The sequence below is a fragment of the Acomys russatus genome, chromosome 26 (genome assembly GCF_903995435.1).
Source record: "Acomys russatus chromosome 26, mAcoRus1.1, whole genome shotgun sequence".
NCBI classification, from domain to species: domain Eukaryota; kingdom Metazoa; phylum Chordata; class Mammalia; order Rodentia; family Muridae; genus Acomys; species Acomys russatus.
Window position 1 is genome coordinate 33,430,659 of NC_067162.1, and position 22,842 is coordinate 33,453,500.

At 49.7% G+C, this 22,842-nt stretch overlaps 1 protein-coding gene across 5 annotated transcripts in view; it reads left to right on the forward strand.

Moving 5' to 3' along the window:
- Zfhx3 (zinc finger homeobox 3) overlaps positions 1–22,842 on the forward strand; it is a 235,895-nt gene that overhangs the window by 125,312 nt on the left and 87,741 nt on the right. For all 5 annotated transcript variants that reach the window (XM_051169206.1, XM_051169204.1, XM_051169208.1 and 2 more), the window contains one exon: positions 11,854–12,085. In XM_051169206.1, the coding sequence (XP_051025163.1) occupies positions 11,854–12,085 (232 nt within the window). The remainder of the gene's footprint in view (positions 1–11,853; positions 12,086–22,842) is intronic.

The window sequence follows — 22,842 nt, forward strand, 5'->3', positions numbered from 1 at the left end:
CGAGTTTGCCAATGGGACAGGGTTTTCCTCCTTCATTCAGATAATCGGCCACCAGGGTTTAAGAACCCGGAGCTGTGCTGAAGAAAGAGGACAGAAAGACGGCACTTGGGGACCCAGCTCGAAAGATGCTGTTCACTAAGTGGCCGGGGACCAGGTCACATTGACTGCCCAGGGTGATGAAGTAGGACACAAAAGCAGCTTCTGGAAGAATGCTGGTCCCAAAGGAGAGGCTGGAAAGCCAGACCTTCGTAAAGCGTGCAAGCTTGGCCATTCCATGGGAATGAATTCTTACTTATATTTTTAGCATCTGTGTACCCCCAGATTCCCTTCAAAAGACTGTATTATTGCTATTTTCAACCAGAAGATGAGCTTGTTACATTTGAAGTTGGGTAGCATGACCAGTTCCACAATCTTCATTTAATAAATGGATGCTTTGACCGTGGGCAGTGGGTATTCTTTTGGTTTTACTTTTCCCAGAGACTTTGCATTCTGTAGCAGGTAGGTTGTGGGCTAGACTGCATGGTTTCTACTCTGTGGCAAATCCCAATGCACATATATACCCTTCTAGATAGATCTTGGCCACAGAACTGTTTCTAACGGAGAATCAATTGGCCACCACTCAGATACACACAAGGTCTTCTGTATTGAAAGCCCGCCTTACCTGACCTGCCATCTACGATAGTGGTCACCAGACAGACTTGCATAAGAGTCACCTGGAGGGGTTGCTGAAACCCATGTTTCCAGGTTCCACCTTCAGAGTCCCTGTTGACCTGGACAGAGCCTAAGAATCTCCAAGTCCAAGCTTTCCCAGGAGTGTTGGTGCTGGCAGCCCCTGACCGTTCTTGGAGAATGTCTGCTGTAAGCTAAGCCTCCCCTGGCAGGCAAAGAACTTTCTGGGTTCCTGGTGGGACCTCCCCTTAATGGCCCCTTTAAAGACAGGAGTAGGAATACAGGAAGGGCAGGCACCTCTGCAGACTCTTGAGCGTCGCCTCCTTGTTATCTTTGTGAGGATCCAGGCTCCTCTGGTGTCCACGCGCTGTGTGTGATACTGGGCCTCCAGCGCTGGCTTTTACCGCTCCCGACTTCTTTTTGCTCTCTTTATCCACGAGGAACAACCATTCTGAAGACCAAAGCTGGGTCTCAGCCTCAAGGAGCGGCAGGTGGTCCTCTGCGTGACTGGCAGATTTCAGGGTTCAGTCTTGTCTTCCGCTTTTACTGGGGTAGTACTGAGATCCTTTCCTTGAGAGAGAGAGAGAGAGAGAGAGAGAGAGAGAGAGAGAGAGAGAGAGAGAGAGAGAGACAGACAGAGAGAGAGAGAGAGAGAGAGAGAGAGAGACCTCATGTGACCTATAAATGCTGCTAGGAAGTGAGGGTGCTAATCTTCAGGGACAGTGCCATCCAGGGAAGCAAGTCAACTCCCAGAGATCTCCCCAGCCCAGGAGATACTCCCATCTTTGAGCTCTTGCCCAGTGGAGTGATTAATCGATGTCCTCCATTCTGCCGGACAATTAAAGGAAGCAGGACAAGGAGGGAAAAGTCTTCAGTTAGACCTAATTTGGCACCATATTGTTTTCTGTTAATCTATTTTGCTTTCTGTCCATCCGTCCCAAGGGATGGGTGCCTTGCTGCTTGCTGAAGCATGCATAACTAATGCCCTCATTAAGGGCTGATCTGTTTATCAGGGCCTTGCTAGGAAGCCAGGCTGCCGAACCTAGGCACAAGCTGGGGGCTGTTACCCTCCCTCTGGGCCTTAGCCCCACCTCATTAAACCGGTCCCGGCTATTGATTGGGAGCCTGTGTTTGGAAGAGTCTTACTTACTCCATGCATTATCTTGACAGGTTGATCAGACCTGATTGAGAACCTCTTAAAGGAACGAACAGCTGTAATGGGAAAGTTGGACTCTGTCATCCGTTAGGATGATTCTGGAAGCAAGAAGAACAAGGCTGACATCTTGGAGCAATTGTATTTACAATTAACATGGCTGAAAACGATTGCCCCTATTGATTCCCCTTCCTGCAATTACAGCCCCATTGTTTACATTCCAGCACTTCAGTTATAAAAAGGAAATTCAATAATTATTGCATTATTTAAAGTTAAAGTGCCACAGAGTTTGCTGGCTGCGCTCGCTGGTTGATTTAACGTTCAGTAAAATCCATGCTGAGCTCTCCATCTTGAGGCCAGCAGTATCGGCTTTTAATGAGACTGGGGTGGGGGGACTGCTCGGTGCACAGGGTGTTTGTCTGGGTTATTTATTGGGGATGGGGTGGGGGGGGGAGCACGGGGGCTGAAAGCAGAGCAGAGAAACCAGCCATGTCATGGTTCATGAACTGGTCCCTATTACCACATGGTCATCTAGCCTGCAGATGGCCATGTCTCCGTCTCTTGGCAGGCACTCAGCTCTACTTCCTTCAAACGAGGTTTCTTTACCTTGTCACTTACTTGATCCCCTTTCGGAGCCCTTCAAACTTCAGCAAAAGCTGTGGACTTTGAGGAGAAACTGTGGGCTGTCAGCAGTGGACAGGAGGTTCCTACCATATTTGTTAGAGTCAAGTTTCTTTCTGTCCCATTTCTATATTTCCCTTTCAAGGGAAAAAATTAAATAATTCTCAGGGGAGAAGTTAAATTTAAAAAAATCACACACAGCACTTATGAATAAGTTATCCCCATGGATGCTCCATATTCCCGGTCCCTGACATGCTGGTAGGCCCTGGCTTCTGTCATCATGAAGCTGGTGAGCTGAGCATGCCTGGCAGCAAGCCCTGGGAGCTCAGGAGGAGGCCTGAGTTTTTGAGTACCAAATTCATGCCTTCGGCAGCAGCAGCCAGAAACGTTCAAGACCATGGGAGGAATCTTAGAGACCACTTTTCTTTTCTTCCTATTTGGTTGAGAGTCACTGTGGGCCTGGTTCCAAAGAGCATCTGGGTGTGTGTACCTAGCAGGATACCGAGCAGAGGAGGGAGGGGGGAGGGCAGCAAAATGCCATCTGCTTAGCCATCACCCACCATGCTCCCTTCCACGGCCCCAGGAAATGTTAGTCTACAGGTGCGAAAGGCAAGAGGAAGATGAATAGAGCCGGATGTGACTTTTATGAAGTATCAGAAGCAGGCCAAGTAGCAGGCAGCTGCTTCCTAGTGACTTTTTTCATTATGGAGGTGAATTCTCATGTGCACGTCTTGCGTGATTTATCAGTTGTACTTTGAAAGAATCTGAAATACTCCCCAGGAAAACAGCAAGTGCAGAAGTTTGAGGCCTTGGGAATTTTTCTTCGTACTGTGGGGCGTCTCCATGTTTTCTAACCTGGGTCTCTTTTTCTCTGGTGGTTGCTGTCCAAGCCGTAGCATCAGCACTAGTATCCCTCAGGGGAGATTACAAAATCTGTCTGATTTAGAGCCAGCCCACCACCCCCAAAGGGGTCTGGTGAGTCAAGTTATAGCAACTGCATCTGCCCCACAGGTGCTCCTGGTGGATGCCAAGTTGGAGAGCCACCGAGCCAGAACAGCAATTGCGTCACAAACATCTAGGCCTGTGGTGTGGTACCCACCTGTCAGGTGTGATGAGGCAGGATCTGGGCTCACAGTATAATGATCATGGCAGTGCCAAGTATTATTTAGAGAGCCCTTCACATTTTCCAATGGGTTTTCATGTCTGGCCTCTCATATGGTTTGACAAATGGCCTCCGGTGGAGCCACGGCAAGTGTAAATACCTCTATTTTATAGAAGGAGTGATGACACCTGTTTGGATCACCAGGCAGCCATTTTCCCCACCTCTGCCATGTGGCTCTTCACAGAGTTGGAGATAAAATAAGCAAACTCCTTAGAGTGTGCCTGGGCGTGAGGGAGGTTTTTGTCTCAGCCACATCATCTAAGCCACACCTAGGAGATTGACAGAATAGAGTAAGACCATGGTCTGGTTTCCTACTCTATCAGTTTCCCAGGGGACGAAGGGATGGGTACCCACATTGTTTTGTAGCAAGGGCACGGTCTTCCTATACCAGCAGCGTGCCATCTGGAATACTCCAGTAAACATGGAGTATCTTTTCTTTTTTTTTTTTTTTTTTGGAGTATCTTTTCAAGAGGAGAAAAATGTATGTGCTCGGAATCTCCCAGCCATGGCATAAATTCTGTCTATTACTGGATTCTTTACTGTTGGCCTCTCCTTCGGGATCTGGGAAGGTGTCGAGTTCGGTTGTGTTGAGGAAAACATGAAGTAGGCATGTTTCTATTCTTAACCTCAAAGATGAACTAATTGAAAAATAATGCAAGCGATAGTAGCTTTAATTATTGTGAAAACTAAGTACATATCAGGTATAGTTAATAAACATTTTGTGCACATCATACTGTTGAGTTCTCCCGGCTGTGGGGTAAGGAGGTTAGATGACTTGAGGAAATGGAGGCCTGGTAATCTGGATGACGTGAGCTTTGGTGCAGCCAGTAGATGCACAGAGAGGGTCTCCTGCTGGACCAGTGTCCAGCCACAGTGTGTCCTGGGACCAGTATTATTGACAGTAGATTGATGAGGTGTGGAACACTATCATGACTCTTATTTTTGTGTGATGACTTACATCCTCAAGGGCTGTAATGCCAAGGAAGGCGGCCATCTCGGTGAACTGAGAAGGCCACAGTTAATCCGAATACTGTGCTGGTGAAGGTTGTCAGTTTCAGGACCTGGGGCCATATGCATTCTCTGAAGGGTGGTCAGTCCAGTGTTAGATTTGTTAGGGTCCATCTTTTTAAAAAATTTCCTCACAGGACAAAATGCAAAGACTTTATCCTAAGGCACTGATAGGCCTCAAGCACTGTACTTTTTTTTTCCGGAAAGATTCCAATCCCAGGTGGGCAGTCTCCAGAGGGCTGTAGAGCTAGGTACTCATTTACCTCTTAGGATTTAGTGTCCGGCACAAGGTAGCTTAGACTGAGCTTTAGGGATCAAGTAGTGCTCACACAGGGAGAAGACTCAGGAGCTCGGAATCTCAGCCCAGATTCTGGAGTTTGGAATCTGAGAGGGAGCACTGTGGTGCCTTGTTGTGGGGCAGGGGGAGCCTGGCCTAGAAACTCGAAAGTAGGGCAGAGCCACCCAAACGATTGATCTAGGGACCATTTTTACTTTCTTTTGCTTTTTTTTTTCCCCCCTTATAAATCCTATCTTATGGTATCTGCAGGGCTCCTACAGTGAAATAGGGCTAAATTAGCATGTGCCAAGGCGAAGGCACTAGTGGATGAAAAGCCAAGATTAAACAGAAAATATGTATATATTTAGGTTGACCTTTCACGCGTCATGCCGAAAATGTGACATTCAGTCTGAAACTAACTCAACTTCACTTATTTTTTTTTTTTAAAAAATTAACTTCCCTCACCCTGGCTGCATCGTGTCTGAAAAGATCCTTTTCATAGGCGCTCAAGGTGAGTGCCTGGGCCTGGGGAGCCTCTTGGTCCAGAAAGGCCTTCAAATTAGGGCTGAACTGGGCAGTCGAATCCCGTCCCAGGTTCGGATCGTAGGTCGGTCTGCTGAATGCTGAGAAACCTGAGGGCAGTCACACGACCCCTCTCAGAGTCAGATTCCTTCCAGGATGTTCTAAGCCTCACTGGACTTGAGTATACCCATTTTTACTTCCTCTTTTGATGTCAGGAATTTGCAAGCTAACTGGGGGGTCCTCTATCCCTTCCCCTTCTCATCCGGGTTGCTGGTGAGTTTTTACTACTGTACACGAACCCCCGCCTCCCAGTCCCGCAAGCACCTGAAGCCCTTGATATGCTGTAGTTAGTGCTCTGGTCTTTCGGGGGGGGGGGCAGCTGTGGGAGGGGGGTGTAGAGGTTGTTCCATGATCGCCCTCTCTTCCATCGGAAGCCTCCAGCTTTGTGGATGGTGAGAAGCTACAGGCCTCCCTGCACCTTTACTGAGGTGCCCTTCAGGGAACCCAGCCGATGCCGGCGGGGAGGGGGGGTGGGGGGCACAACTGGCACACCCCACCATGAGGTTTACTCTTGACTGAGTGAGAGTGGTGTTCCCTAGCTTGGCTGGTTGATTGGGATGGATGCCTAGAAGCCGGCTCTTCTCTATCATTGACCTTTGCCATTTTTTTTTCCCCTTACCCTCAAAATGGTGTGTGCTTTGAAGTGTAGTGAGAGGGTGAGAGAGGGGGGGGAGGGAGGGAGGGAGGGAGGGAGGGAGAGAGAGAGAGAGAGAGAGAGAGAGAGAGAGAGAGAGAGAGAGAGAGGGAGGATAATAACAGGTGTTACTCTCCAAGGACCTGTCTGTTGTGAAGTGTGTGTGTGGTGGGGCGAGGGTGGGGTAGGGGTGCGCAGTGATGCTCTGCCCATTTGTACTGTAAAGGGGCAGCCGTGACCAAGCCTGATCAATACTTTACATCCCATGCATGAAGAACCAGGTGTTAGAAGTTTCCTTTTGCTGAGTAGGAGGAGGTGGCTAGGGCTTCTTCAGATTTATAGAAATCAATGTTTTCTGACAGAAGTTGGTTAGTTTTCCTGGGAAAGAAGTAACAGGAGCACAGTTTTTTTTCCCCCCCCGATGATGAATTATTTTCTAACGAGACCTCTTTGGCTTTCCGTATTTGGGTGGGATGAAGTGGCACAGGTGTTGATGGATTGGCTCTCACGGCGCACATGCAGCCTGGTCTCTCTCTAGCTCTCCCTTCCTTTTTAAATACTAACTGGAGTTTTGTACCAACACTATACGCCAGGCTCCTTGTCAAAGGCATCTCACCGTGGGTAGGACCTTCCTCCTTGACCCAACTCAGAAAGGGAAGCCGTGGAGACAGATGTTGGACCTCAGGTGCCCCCGTGTGAAGAACACCATGTTACATACAGCTGGAACAAACATTTTAGAGCCCACAGGACTAGAGTTTGTTATTATTTTATGGAGATATATGAACACTGCCCTGACCAGTGTGCCACCCCCTGTATGTTCAGCCTGGATGTCAACTGCCTGGCACATACTGCTCCTGTTCCCAGTGGCTCACCATGATGGCCACCTGGTCCTCCAGTGTTGCAAGGTGGTCATTCAGAGAATTCAGAGATGGACCTTTTCTGCTTCCAAATATGAGTCGGGCTGGGTACTTGTTTCTCTCTCAGAAGAGTTTTCTGTTGTAAGCTCTGCCTCTGCAGTGCTTCTAGGCCAGTCTTTTGTCCCATTCATTCAGTGCAGTTTACCATCTTCCGCCACCCGCACCCTTTAACTCTTGCAGTTCACCACCCGTCTGTCTACCCATCCACTCATTCACTCCCTCACTTGCAATGCCGGGAATAGAGCAGAGCCTTGGTCCCATGGTAGGAGGTTATTCTAATCCGGAGCTATGTCCCTGGCTCCTGCAGTCAACTTTCTAACAAACAGGTCTTGGGGGACAACCAAGGAAAGCCTTCCTTGCATTCCAGGCTTCAGATAGAGGCCGAATGGACCCAGAAAGTTTGCGTGGCCCTGGGTTTCACTGATTGACATTTAGCTGGGTGACTTCTATTTTTCCCCAGTTGGTTATCCCTTCCTAAGTAGTCCTCTTGCTGTCCCTGCCATTTTTCTGCTGGGTGCGAAGAGGCGTCTGGATTCCAGGGTCTGGGTGGCATAGTCGTACAGTGGCTGGAGTTGAAGGGATCCAGGCAGACGAGGTTGTCATCACCTGAATTCCCTGTTGTTTAGGTCCTGGCATTGCGCTGTGTGTGTGTGTGTGTGTGTGTGTGTGTGTGTGTGTGTGTGTGTGTGTGTGTGTGTATAGTCTTGAGTGTTGTAGATACTTAGACTCAAACCCAAACAAGTCTCAACAAATGGGCTTGCATGGCCATCGTTCTCTGAGTCCCCGGGGACCGTGCGCTGCACAGCCCAGGCTGCTGCCCCATCTTGCTCAAACCACACTTGTGACCCCGACAGAGAAGAGTAAGGAGGAAAAGGGAAAGAAATAAAACAAAACTTGGGTCCCCTCCTCCCCAACAAGAGAACTCCATGATAGAGGCGGAAAGGCCGTCAGGGGAATTCAGGGTTTGCGTGGGAGGGAAACTTCCTGCCTGGCGAGGAGAGCGAGAAGTCTGAAAGGAGGTAGCTCTGTTATTGAGTGTGCCAGTGGGATTTGTGCCTTGGTGGATTCTTCATATATTACAGTGAATTTAATTAAATACATTGTGATCCCAATTGAGGGTATTCTAATTAGCCGGGTCAGGAACAAATTATTCTTCCTCCTTCTCCAAATGAAAACATCTCTGCTCTTCTGTGGGGAAGGCATGTCCTTGGCTGCCTGACTTGCCCCACGGAGTCCTCTTCCCGCTGGCTTGCATTAGGCAGGTTCCCAGGGTGGGGCTCTGGGGAGGGGCAGCGCCCCTTGTGAGGAAGACAGACTCTGGACAGCTGGGCTAGGGGGTTGACACACTCACAGCCGGGGAGTTACTGGGTGGTGTTGCAGGGCCCAGGCAGACATCAGAGTGTGCCGCAGGCGCTGGGTCCTTGTTGGCTCCAGGCTGGACAAGACAAGAAGTCACAGGAGTAAGGACAGGGGTTGTTACATGCAGGTAAGCACCAGAGGTCCCAGGCTATAAAAGGACATTTGGAAATTGGGGGTGAAGTGGGGGTGAAGATGGGGGCGGGGGTTGCCTGCCTTGTGCTGTTCTCAGTAGACGGGGCTGTGGCTCTGGTCTGCTTGTTTCCTTTTATTCTTTCCTCCATGATTTGTGAAGGGTGGCCGTTTCCTTTTCCAAAATGCTTCTTCATTGCAAAAATACCCAAAAACCAAAAACCAAAAAAAAAAAAAAAAACCTAAACACCAAAATCCTGGTGGCAGTTTTGTGGGTTGCTATTTACCAACACGAGCCTGTGAGCAGAATGGTTTTGAAATACCTTCTTACCTTTATTTTATTTTATTTTATTTTATTTTTTTAAAGCATGAACTCTCAGCATGATGTTTATTTCAATTCCGGATTTGTGCAGCCTGACCGGCCAAGAGCTCTCTGGATTTGAGGACAATTTGACATCTCACTTCCTGTCCTGCTCTTTTTAGTCTTGTCCCTTCTCTTCTGGCCCAGAGACTCAGAAGTCCCAGCCATCTGGGATAGCACCCTCAGCTCTTTGTCAACACGCTGCGTTCAGACTCAGTGTATTGCTGGGAAAGAGCCCCCTTCCCTGGGCAAGCATGGGAGTTTGGAAGTTGAGGCTTTCCTGAATCTTGCTAGTTGGTGATGCCAGCAAAATCTCTTGATGAAATGGGACACTCTGGACCCTGGTTGTTTTCCTTGCTAGCTTTTAGTCACTCAGTTTTACTTGACACTTTAGTAAGTGTTATTTTGTTAGTCTCTGTGACCCAGGATAGCACTTTCTAGGTTCCTTGCTCCTGGCCCCGGGCCACACCCTCCCTCATTCCCAGGAAGAGATCCCACTGAAAAGCTGAGCTTTTGCAAGGCCCAGCGAAGAAACTGGGGAAAATGGCCATTCCATTTTGTGTGCTCCCTCCCCACAACAACACATTGTCTTCTTGTGTGAGAAACAATTGAGAAAACAAAACAAAACAAATCAACCCACATAGCAGTTTACCTCCAGAAGGTTTTTATTGTCAGTGGTACTTTCTTTTCTTCAGCAGCCCATGGCACTGTGGCAGTTCCTCTGGCTCCTCGCTGTGGACTTGCTCCGGGGCAGCGGTTACTTGAAGGGGCTTCATTTTTTTTTTCTCCCCAAGTGCTACATTTGACAGAGTTGACTTTTCCCAGTTTTGAGACTTGGACGGTGCTGGGCTGGAGAAGATGGCTCAGCCGTTAAAAGCTAGGCTCACAACCAAAAAGATAAGAGAATCGGACGGTGCGTGTGTGGGGCGCAGGGGTCGGGCAGAGGTGGACCTTATCACTCACCCTCTGCATTTGCACCTACAGGCTGGCACAGGTTTTGTTTGGTTTTGTTGCAAAGCCTCAGTCAGTCCTTGGGACAGAAGACCTTCATCCTCCCTAGGAACCTCGCCACGGTACCTTGTTAGCACACTCGTGTTTCTCCATCTGAGCATGCGCAAACTTTTTGGATTTTCCTCACTCTCCTGGTGGATGTAAGATGTGAGCACGTGAGCCTCAGGGCAGCGTCAGCAGATAGCATGTGCTTGTAGGGCCACTCTGTTACCATATTGTCCTTCTCAGGAAGTACAGGGTGTTCTGAGCACTTTGGCTTTGCTGAACCCTGCCTCATTAGCTGGACAAGGAAGACGTCTCTCCCCTTCCTTGCAGTATCACAGGCCACCGTCAAGGCATGGACACTGCACAGGCCCTTTGGGATCAGAAAGGAGACTTCTGTCCCAAGGCCACCCCAAGGCTTGGTCCTATGCTTGTTCAGGCTCTGGAACAAGAAGGAAGGTCCATCGGTCATGAGCACATGGGGCCTTTCACATCATCTGTGTTTCCTCATCCCCAGTGATGCTGGCTGTGTGGTGTAGGGAGGCAAGCTGGGTTCTAGCTCTTTCTCTGCCAAGAGCTTGAGTTACTTGGGGGTCAGCCCCTTAAGCTTTTTGGACTGTTTGCCTGCTCCGTGCACACCTAATGGGAAAAATCCTGCTCCCTGTCGAGATAGTCCAAAGCAAGAGACGCCCTTTCTACACTAGGAACAAATCAATTCCCTGCTCCTAGCCACCCAGGGTCCTCCCTTTCCTCCCAGAAGGTCCGAGAACATGGTGAATTTAGCTCTTGGGTGACCTTTAAGTCTGGCTTCTGTGGACTGTTTCTGTGGCACCTGCTATTCTAGTGCGTATGCGCTGACCCACAGCACTCTCCTTCCTGTTGGCTCTTGGGCTTCCAAGTTCTGGAATCGATGTTGCATCTGCCAAACAAAACAGAAAACTTAACTGGGGCCAGTCATCCTGGCCAGTGATGAGCTAGATGGCTGTGCAATACTGCACTCTCGTTTTGTTTTAGTTTTGAGGCATGAGCTCACTATGTAGACCAGGCTGGCCTTGAACTTCTGATCTTCCTGCACCTTAGCCACCAGGTGCTAGAATTATAGGTTCATGCCACTATGCCCAGCTAGACTAATTTTAATTTAAAACCCCCCATCCCCACCCCCCACCCCCGTGCTGCCAGTCTTATATAGGCCACTTCTGCCCCAGAATTCACTATGTAGTCAAGGATGACCTTGAACTTCTAACCCTGCTGCCCCTACCTCCTGAATGTTAGAATTACAGCTGTGCACCCCTACTCCCTACGCTCACAGCTTCATATATGCTAGGCAGGCACCTATGAAATGGCCAGACATGTCCTTGAATCTGCGTGACTGACCTAGGGTACTTTACAGGAGGGTTGACCATGAGCTGTCACCAAAGAGGTGTGGGTGGGGTAGGGTGTGTGGGGGTGTGCACTTTGCCTGGAAAGATCTAGATCATAGCAGGTCATACATCTGTGTCACTGTTGTTCAATTCTGATGACTTCAAAAAGATCTATAGATTGTATGCCTGTCAGTGGACCTAGCTGTGTTCCAATAAAACTTTATTGATGAAAAACGGATGGCAGGCCAAGTTTGGTTCGGGCCACAGTTTGCCCAGTTCTGCTCTAAATAAAGCAGTTTACTCTGGAAAGGGAAAGGGGTGAGCTTTTTGTCATTGTGTAAAACTGAGAAAGCCCTGTTAATGAGCACAATTAACAGTCACTGTGGCAAGCTACCTGGCGGAGCCATGTGGGAGAGACAGGTAAATTTATCAGCATGCTATTTAACCTTCAGAGAACTTCCAGAGAAGAGGACACTGGAGACAGTAAAAACACCCAGTGTGAGGAGACTTATCAACAGCCATCCGGTCCCAACAAGGTCCCCGGTTGGCACACCTCTCATGGCGGGCCAGTACAGCAGTGCCTTGAGTGCCTGACCAAGGGAGTGTTCCTTTCCTTTCTCCCTGCAGCACCTGCAGCAGCACGAGAGCGGCGTGGAGGGCGAGAGCTGCTATTACCACTGCGTCCTGTGCAACTACTCCACCAAGGCCAAACTCAACCTCATCCAGCATGTGCGCTCCATGAAGCATCAGCGTAGCGAGAGCCTGCGCAAGCTGCAGCGGCTGCAGAAGGGCCTTCCGGAGGAAGATGAAGACCTGGGCCAGATCTTCACCATCCGCAGGTGCCCCTCCACGGATCCAGGTGAGGCTTCCACCCTGTGGGCGGGCTTAGCTTATCAATGCTGCTGCCCCTGTGTCTGTTGCTGGCACCTCAGCTGATGCTTGTGATGCTTGGTTGGATTGGTGCCTTTTTCATGAGAATCACCCTTCGTTAGGCGTGCGTTCAGCCACATGGAAGTTATAGATATCTTGTCCCAGAGGCAGGCCTCCTGCGGCTGGCCTTCCTCCCCCAGCCTCCCCCCCCCCCCCCCCCGCCCCAATCCCTGTGGATTCTCGTACTGCTGCACACGGTTTTCGTAATCCCGGCAGACAGAGACTTCACGAGTTCTAGGCCAGCCTGGACTACCCAGTGAGACGACCCTGTCTCAAAAGCAATGTTACTTGTGTGCCTTTGCCGAGTACTAGTAGTAGTTTGTGGCCCAAAAGTTGAAGCCAAAATTGAACTTGAGAGGACCTCAAAACTTAGACTTGTCACAGGACCCTTAGTTGTATTTGAAAGCGACTCACTGTCCTGCTGGTCCAGGCTTCTGGGCTTCCTGTTTGTGGCTTGTGACCCTGTGCAGTTTGCCATTTCTTGTCTCCCTGCCATCTCACATCTTATCTACGGAGCCCTTTTCTCTCTTCCTTCCCCCCACGTAACACTCATTCCTAGCGGGGCCTCATTTGGTATAATCAACTTCTTTTTAAAAAAAAACATTTTTCAGCCTTTCTCTTGTGTCCCTTAACTCAGCAATGCAACCTAAGTCACTTGGTTCTTTCAAAACAAGCAAACAAGACAGGCCTGGTGGTATAGGCCCAGAACCCTGGCAGAGCAGCAACTTCACGAGTTCTAGGCCAGTCTGGTCTACACAGTGAGACCCTGTCCCAGAAGCAAAGACGGAACTCTGTCAAATAAGGCTTTCTTCACTTAACTTTCTCATGAAAGCCTCATGATTTTTCCAAGACCCCCCCCCCCAAAAAAAAGTCTTTGCAGCTTATGTCCAGCGTGTGCCCAGGGTGCTGTCATCACCTGTTCCCTCCCTGTAAGTAAGCCAGCCAATGAGGGAGCCAGGGCCTTCCCGCATCCCCCTGCTAGTCCGTGAAAGGGTTGCCTGCCCCCTTGGTGACCTCCCTTCCTTCACTCTCAGGTTGTTTCTCCCTAGGAGAGAGTGCTCTTGACACTTGTCATGCGAATTTATGGTTCTTGGTCCTTCAGTCCTCAGGATGCCAGAGGGTGTTGGTCTTCAGCAGCCTTAGCCTGCTGATATGGCCACGCATGCTCCCACACCTTCCTGGATGTGTCAGTGGTCCCAGCTCTTGGGACACAGTGTTTCCCAGAACTCTCTTGCTGGTTGTTGGTGTTGGCGGTGGGGGGTGGTGGTGGTGGTGGCAGCGGCGGCAGCAGTGGCAGCAGCGGCAGCGGCGGCAGCAGTGGCTGAGGTGGTTTTTGTCCACTTTCCATGATAAAGGGGCCACTTGTGAGCTGTTAGACCATCACTCATTCCTCATCTGCCTCAGCAGCTTCCACCCAGTCAGCTTTGTGGAGCGTTAATCGGGAATTGTTAAGTCAAGCATTCATTTGAATAGTTTTCGGAGGCAAAAAAATTATACTAACCTTAGGAACAGAAAACGGCCCGGCCCTCCTCCACCCTGATCTCCAGGTTGGAGCCGCCCTCGGCTTGTAGCTGCTTCTCCCTTTGACTCACCTCGGGGCTCTCAGCACGCTCCTACTGTTAGCTGACCACTGAGCTGTAAGACAAGGACTCCCCTGTCCCTCCGCCGTCCACCCCGTCCCTCCGCCGTCCACCCCCGCTCCCCCCGTCCCCGGCCTGCCCTGTGAGCTGCTCTGTGAACCCTCCCACTCTGGCCTGCTCATACAAATGTGCACCCATGCACATGCAAGCTTACGCAGGCCCCCAACAACAGGCACCATCGCGCAAATGCTGGGCCCATTTCTGCCCCGTGTGCGCTCACACACACGTTACCAACATACAATACAACGTATGCTTACACATACGTGCATCCATGCACATGCAAGCTTAGGCCGGCCCCACACAAACAGGCATCATCGCATACATGCTGGGCCCACTTCTGTCCCATGTGAGCTCAGACACATGTTACCAGCATACAGCACAACACATGCACTCAAGCAGGGCCATTGCGTACATGCTGTGTCCACACATATCCTTCACAGATGTCCCGATAGGCGCAGTGCACCTCACACCCCCTAATGCATACTTACACTGCCACAGGTGTAATGACACTCTGTGTGCACACATACCAGTGGACACTGCCCCTCGCTTCAGCTCCCGAAGCCCTTTCACTGTACTCTCATCCCCCTGCAGGCCCCCTCCTCGCCTCTCTCCGCCCTTCTATTAGGATGAAATAATAATTGGGGGCGATATTAATATTCAGTATTTTCACTATTATAACTCTATAAATATTAATCACAGCTGAGCCTTGTAGAGTTTTATAATTTCATTTACCTTCTTGTACAACTTTTTGTTTTCCCTGCTTTTCTAGGTACTTATGATTAATTCATGGCTTACCTAACACTGCCAGAGCAGACATACCCTAATCTCCAAGTGCTCCGTGCTCAGTTTGCCCCGTCAGCTTCATTTCCTCGTAGAGGCATCCCACTAAGCCCCTTCAAAGCCCCGAGTTCGCTAGCTCCCTTCAGGATCATCCTGTGGCTCCCTGGCCGCCTCGCCTTTTAAAACAAAACTGCTGTTCCCATTTCCCTCCTGACAGGATGCGCTCACAGACCCCCCGATGTCAGGTTTTTGTTTTTGTTTTTGTTTTTTTTTTCTTCCACTGCGGTTGTCGAGGTTTCCCACTTCTGTGAAAAGCATCTTCTCCCACAATGGGCAGTGCAGGGATGTGCAGGTGGCAGAGGCCAGGACGATGGCTGTCCTTTGTGGGCCTGGGAAGTAGCGTCTCTTCCCTAGTTGGTGTTTAAATATCTGTTTCATCTGCAAGGCCTCCTGGTCATGTCTGACCCCCATCTCACTGTGGGTGTGTGCTCTGAGGGGCAACAGTTGAGAGTAATTTTTAGCTGTTGTGTGACCCTGCTCTGTCTGTTCCCCCACGACCGCACTGCACTGCACAGTCGTCTCGTAGGGTTTCCTTCGATGTCTGTTTTCACTCTTTAGTTCTTCCTTTCCACTCGGAATTCCCTCTTGATGAGTGAGGTTCCCCAAACTAAATGGCATACAGCTGCCATCTTACTCAGGTCCGTGGAATGGGGCAGCACACAGTCCCCTGCTTTCTAATGGAATCTGCCACTTCGTGCTGCCCTCTCTGGAATGGCTTTCTTGCACGCTACCTCCTCCATTTCCTTTCATTTATTGCTTATTAGCCTCCCCCACCCCCAAGGACATGAGCAACTTGAGTCAGGGTGATAGAATTCTGTCCCGAATTTCAAAATCCTTTGGTGTTGTCTTTGGCCTCCAGTCATGTTGCTGCCCACCAGCTACGCACCCCCCCACACACACTCTCCTTCCTCCCACACAAATGCTCCAGTGAAGTTCATCCCCCACTGACGACAAAGGGACAAATTATTAGGTAATACACTGACATTAACAGGGACGCGGTTCTGTTTTAGAAATCCCTGTAGGAGAACACATCTTGAAACACAGCCTCCCTCGTCCCTGCGGATCCGCTCTTAAAAACTTGAAAGAATGTCTTTAAGGAAAGGGACATTCGGGGGCACAACAGAACTGAGATACTTAGGATTGTCAGCTTCACACTTGTAAACACAGACTTGTCAGCACTTCCCGTCCTGTCCTCATTAAGAGAAAGATCAGGATGTGACCCTCCAGCGAGCAGTGTTGTGCTCATGCCACGGGAAGCATTAGGAAGCCCGTGAGCTCCCTTCAGGTCCCTGCTTATCCCTACCACAAACCAGATGGTCATTGGTTGGTCCAGCTGCCTGCAGATGTGATGCTGGCATGTCCCATGATCTGCTTCAACTCTGTTGTCCTGTCTCTTTTCTTCTCAATCCCGTGGTCCAGATCACGCAGAGCTGCACGCAGAAGCCTCCAGCAGTCACTTTCTTTCCTTTGTAAGGCCCTCACGCTCTCATCTCAGGCACCTTCTACAATGGGCAGGACTCCTCCTTGCTGGGAAGGGCCGCAAGAAAGAACTCGCGAGCCACTTCCTCCCCAGAGACGATACTTCTGTGTGTTGTGTTGCTCACCTGTCTGCTGGTCAGAACCTGTTGGCTCAGGAAAGGAGAGACATGCAGGAGTGCATGAAGACTTTCCCTTCATCCTTTAGAACTCTGTAGTGCTCATTGGGATCGGCACCTGCTGAGATGGCTCCCCAGCCCACAGGGGGTCTCAGGGTGAGACTTCAGTCATGTAGGCCCTGCCGCAGGGTGGAGGTTGGTGGGCCACTGTTTCTCCATTAGTCTTGCTTGTCTTTGGTGCCTTAACCTTGTGTCAACAGGAAGGCCAAGTCCTGTGGGGCTTTCTAGTCAGTTCATTTTATCTCTGAGATGAAGCCTTTCTAGGAAACCCTGACTGGCCCGGAATGCACTATACAGACAAGGCTGGCCTTGAACTCACAGCAGTCCTACAGTCTCTGTTTCTTGAGTGCTGGGATTGCAGGCGTACACTGCTATGCATAGGCAAACTGTTGGCTTGAGAGGGAGTCTGGGATAGCCCAGGCTGGCCTCAGCCTTGCTTGGTTGCCAAGGCTGGTCTTGAACAGGTAATCCTCCTCCCACTCACTTCTGAGTTAAGGGATTACAGGTGTGTGCCTGTAGTTGTGGCTCCAAGGCTTGCATTATATTCGTCTTTCTAACCCTACTTCAGCGTGAAAACACACACACCTCACACTCAACTTGCACATGCATGCTCACACACACACACACATATATACATGCACACCACTGCATGCACACATACATACACAAACCACCTAGACAAACACTACACACACGCACACATATGCACATAGACCACATACACACACACATTACATGCTCACATACCCTATTTATACACCACACACATACCACCAATGCACACACATAGCCCCCACATACAAACACAGCACACACCCCCGCAGGCTCTGGGAATATCGCTCGCTGTTACAACACTCTTCCTGGCATGAACAAAGTTCACAATTTGACCTCCAGCACTACAACCTACTAGGTGAGGCCATTTCCCCATTTCTTTAGAAAATTTAGTCTTCAATTTCTACCTGGAGTTGTGGCTATCAGTTGGAGTGTTTTTGTTGTTGTCGTTTCCATTTTGTTTTGCTTTTTCCTGAAAGACCAACTGGTCTCTTGACTCTGTTGGTCTTTGGTCTTTTCATTTCACTTCTGTCTGGTGGCAGGGACAGGGAGCCATCACCATGAGCTTTCTCAGTGACTGGTTTCAGCTGCCTGCTTTGCCTTGATTGACCCAAAGCTCTAGAAAGCTCGGATAGCTCAGGTGGGCATGTCACTTGTAGGATTCAACCCCTGGTTTGCTCATTAAAAAGACATTTCTGGCTCCTGGGAGAAACTGTAGTTAATTTACTTTATCAGTGTCCTAAGCTTAGCGAATATAAGAGGTCCTTTGCACTACCGCCCTTGGCCTTTCTTTTCTTCCTCCTCCCCTCCCCCTCCCGGCTTCTCTCTTAGCCCTCTTGCCTTAGGTACTTTTTCTTTCATAGAGACGGAGTTCTTCAAGCTTCGGGCACTTATAACTTAAGCAATTTGTTCTCCATCAAAGGGTGACTTAGGTACCTTTTGTTGAGTTGGGGGACACAGTTGACATCTTTCAGAACAGTGACTTTCCGGGGCCAGGGAAGTGAGTGCAGCTTGCCACAGGTGATGAGGTGTATTTGGTGATGGTCTGTACTTAAGTATTCATTGGGTCTTCTCTTCAAGCCAACTCTGGGTGAGTGCATGCGGACTCACACAGCTTCAGAGAATAAGACACAGGATCCAGCATTCTCAGTTGGCTCTGTTTTCGAAAGCCCTCTAAACATGAAGCGCATCTTTTTTTTTTTTTTCCACTTTTGCAAAAATAACTAAATTATATACAATTTCAGTATAATTTTTCTCACAGCACTAAAATGCGTTGCAGCCAGCTCTTCATATCGGGAGCTGTTTTTATAAAGCCTCCACTCTCTCTTTTCCCTTTTTGCCTGGTCTTTGTTGACAGGGCTCGGGAAAGCCTGGGGCTGAAGCATACCTAAGTCAAAAAGTTAAATGCAAATTTGGGGTGGCTGTGTGCCTGGGTCCTTGGAGGAATGGCACTGACAGGACTTCTTCTACGTTAAGTGTGGTCTCTGGACAAAGATGGTAAATTTTGAGGTGTGTTTTAGAAAGACGGTTTGCAGAGGGGCAGACAGCACCATGCAGACCCAGATTTACAGAATGAAATATAGCTCACTGTCTTCAAAGAGTTGTTTTCCTTCCACCTTTCCAAACAGCCATGTTTAAGCAGGGCTTATTACTCGGTGCCACTGGCAGTTTCCCAGGGAGGGAACTGTTTATGCGGCATCAAGCAGCATCAGGCCTGCAGAAACACCTCCAGCTGGTGATGTCCACCCATTGACCTCCTCCCATTGACGTCCACCCATTGACGTCCTCAACCGCTGGCTTGTATTCACAGAGATGGTGTTCTGTCGTGGGTACAAAGCATCCGATGCTTGGTTCGGTTACCCTCTGATTCGGGTGCGCTTTCCCCCCACCCCTGGAGGCCAAGAGTAGTTCTCAGGGTGCGCTAGGCCTTGTTTTTCTGTCGGAACAGAGTTCTTCATTTGCCTTAATTAGTCCTCTAACAATCTACAAAGGTCAGTGCCAATTGCCTGCTCATTTACATTTGTAATTGTGATGGCTTCTGATTACATATTCCTTCTGTCAGTCCTCCCTCTGGAGATGCACCGGAGTCCCCAGCCCCCACCACCGCCCCCACACGCACACAGGCGTGCACGCACACTCACACACATCCCAGCCCCATGAAAACTGAAGCACCGGCTCCTCCCACGAGAGCCTTGTGTGGTTGTAGCCTCCCCGGGTGTCCCTGTCTGGTGGAAAGTCACCTTGGAGAGGCTCTTGTCTGTAAGTTGGGGACATAATGAAGCTGGAGTCAGGGACATTTACATCACTCCCAGGCCAGAACTCTGAGAGCCATTACCCGGGAACCTTCTTGGACTAGGTAATTAGGGGCAATTAAACTTTTCTGCTGGCTCTCTGCAAAATATGCTAATAATCCACTCTTTTAAAAGGTGGACATGAGCAGGGGCTCCTTCAACGTTGTCACATAGTCCTGGCCTGGAAGGACCCCTCTGGAGAGTGTGTGGCATCACCAGGAATGTCACCTGGGTGATGGGCGCAGAGTCCGCCGCAGCTTCCTGCCTCACCTGACGCCTGCTCCCTGTCTGGTGCTCCTTCTGCAGGACTCGGCTTGGCTTCAGTAGCCTTGGTTGCAAAAGTTCTCGTCCATTCATCTCTTCTTACTCTGTAATAAAATAATAATTTATTTTCCACGGGTGGACTGGGCTTTTCGTGTTAGGTCATAACCTAACCTCACGGTGGATTACAGCTTAGTCTGTCCTTGGCTGGGCTCTCCCACCATGCCTTCCTCTTAAAGGATATACTATTGTGTGCCCTTGTGGCCACCAGCGAGCCCGCTCTGAGAGGCACAACCCTGTGGCTTTTCTCTACTAGGATGCTGATAGCAAGTGACCCCAAGAAGAGAAGAAAGGGGGAGGGGAAGTAGACTCCCTCATGGTGGTTACTGCGTTAGGTGAGACCTAGTGGGGCGTGTGTTGGTGTTGAAGAGTGAGCATTGGAGGCTGCTGAAGTGCCCACACATCCTGGAGATCCCAGGTAGATGATCACAGCTCAGAGGCACAGCCCCTCCCACCCCTCCCACAGAACCAGGGAGTGCTGTTTCATGCCTAAACATCACTTTAGTCAACCTTTGTCTTGGCCTGCCTCTCACAGCCAAGGACAAGGGCTGTCTGAGGAACTTGAATTTTTGAAACTTGTTCCTGGAGTGAACAAGGAGAGCTAGCCATGAGAAGTAGTTTTCACTAGGTTGAGAGTTTGGGGGTGGTGGGGGCTCATGTCCTTGGATTTCCATGGGAGTGAGGAACTGTATTATGTCAGCACGGGTAGCCAGAAGCAGGGGCCTCTTCAGCTGCCCCAGCGCGCGTGCTGGTTCATCCTGAACTGACCCCCAGTCCAGCCTCTGCAGTTACCGTCTTCTGAGTTGTCCCAGTGGTTTTTTGTTTGTTTGTTTTTAAGAGAAATACGAGTTTGTACTTTCACTGCCTTTAGAGATGGCCGGAGCGTCTGTTTCTGGGGCTACTTACATCCCATAGGAAGCCTGTTTCCAGCCTTAGCAGGAGGCCAGCGGAGATCTGGATCACACAGGTCTCTGCTGACAGAAATAGCTCAAAGGCTTTTCCTCGATGTGCAGATATTAAGGAACTCCTTCAAACCATGACCCAATTATAAGAATCACAGCCCAAAAGATTGTTTCCCCACCTCAAACATAAATGGGCACTGGAAAATTTTGTGGCCTTGAGAGCAGTGTAAACATTGCCTCTGTTTCCCTGCCTGCTGGTCACCCAGGTCCCCAGAGAGCCACAAGAGAACGTCTCTGGGTCCTCAATTAAAACTCAAGTTTCGATAGAGAAATTTAAATGTATCTGTCATGGTAGCCAAATTGCCAGTGTTTCACCACGGTAATGCTTGGATCGCTGCCGCTCCAGTGTAGACTCAGAAAACAATCTGGGATGCGAGGCTGGACAGCACAGGTTTTCTTGCTGGGCACTCTCGGCCATCCAGCAGAGCCAGCCGAGGTGTAGGACGCATTCTGCACGATTCCGTTAGGCTTGTGTCCTGAATGGTTAGAAGCCGCTGGCTGCCTGCTGTCCACCAGGCTGAGTGGATTCTGTCCCCGCCCTTTCATTTCTCTGGTTTCTTTCTCAGGATGCTGGGAGTACATCTCTGGAAAGGTTTTGGTTTTCCCACTCACATCTCTCTCCCTGTTAGCAGTTGTGAGGGATTTTGAAAGGACTCTAAGGATACGTTGGTTTAGAGGTGGCGCTTGAGGGCTTTTATAGTTTCATATCTCATGGCTATCGAGGCCTTTTGGGTATATTCTAAAAAAAGGGAGGGGGAAGCTATTTATTGCTTTTTTTTTTTTTTTTTTTTCAAAAAAAGACTCTTGCCCTGTTCTAAGTAGAATATTAGAAAATGGACAGCATGCAGGTTTCTCAGAACGGGCTTGTCTGATGGTGAAGTCCCAAATTTTATCCAGAATTGTCATACAGTTTGGTCCCTTCCCAGGGTCCTTTCCTTGGCTTGCATATGATGGCATCCATTCTCCCTGATCTTATTCTCACCCTGATCTCTTCCCCCCGCCCATGTGTGAGCATCCCTCATATCGATGAGTCTTTTTCCTATTTTCATCTTGAAAATTTATTTGTTTTTATTTTATGTTTATATACGAGTGCCTGCACACATGTACATATACGACATGCGTGCCTGCTACCTATAGGCACCTGGAAGGGACACCAGATCTCCCAGACATAGACAAGTGGTTGCGAGCCACCTGATACGATGTGTCGGGAAGTGAACTCAGGTCCTCTGGACGAACACTGCGTGCTTCTAACCTCTGAGCCATCTCCCCAGCCCTGTGACCCTCGTCACATAAGGATAGATTAGATGGGGGCCCATCCTGAAGGCCTCACTGTAACTTCATCACTTAAGAGGAGACCCCTGCCCCCACCTGTGGATAAAGGCAGGTTTTTGAGGTCCTGGTGGCTAGGGCTTGAGCTTCGGAAACGAAGGGAGAGCACATTTCAGACTTTAACCTCCAGCTCTTTGATGTCTGCTGCCACTCTCGGGCTTCTCCGTTGCTCTTTGGGTGTGTCAGGAGAGTAGAGGGAAAAGGAGGCCACAGACTCTGATCATGGCCTCCCTCAGCGCTGGGAGCCCTACCAGGTCTTCTCTAGCGTTTCACTGTCAGGACTGTGTCCTCGGTATGGGCGCTGGCACCAGAGCAGCAGAGGGACTTACTTGGTCAGGTGTCGGTTTTCCAAGCGTGTCTCATGAAGCTTCTTCTACCTGTCCTGCTGAGACCCTCTCAAGCCTTCCTCCTGGGCCCTCAAGGGGACAGCCAGCCCCCACCTGGGAGTTTTCTGATCCCTGTGAGATGCGTGCGGTTGGCACCTGCTGAGGGCGCCCCGGCAGTGCTGGCTGCTGGCTGCTGTTGGTGGAGGTGGTGGAGATGGCGTTTCCTCTTTGCTGCCCGCGCCTGCTTTGGAAGACCGACCGGCACACGCATGAACTCATGCTAGAGCTCAGTGGCCCTGGTTTCCTTGCTTCAATTACTGGTCAACGTCTCCGCCAGCCTTCTCTGCCTCGGTTTCCTTGCTTCAATTACTGGTCAACGTCTCCGCCAGCCTTCTCTGCCTCGCCAAGTCTGTACCTATTAATGGGATAGAATTCTATGTGTTACAAATAGGCTGGGCTTCCCGCCAAAGGATTTCAGTGGCTGAACGTACCCAGAGAACTTAAAAGTTTTCATTTTTTTTCTTTTTCTTTTTCTTTTTTTAATATTAAATACATTATCGGATGATTGATTGCTGGGGTGGGTGGAGGTCAGAGGACAACGTCTGGGAGTTAGTCTTCCCTTTTTAATCATGCAGGTTCCTGGAATCTAACTCACCAGTGCCTTCATCCAGAGAGCCGTTTCCCTGGCCCCTCTCTTGGATCTTATCCTTTTGTGTTGTATCCTCCAGAAGGGAGAAAATTAAAATCTGAAGCTGAGCTATTCTAAAAGG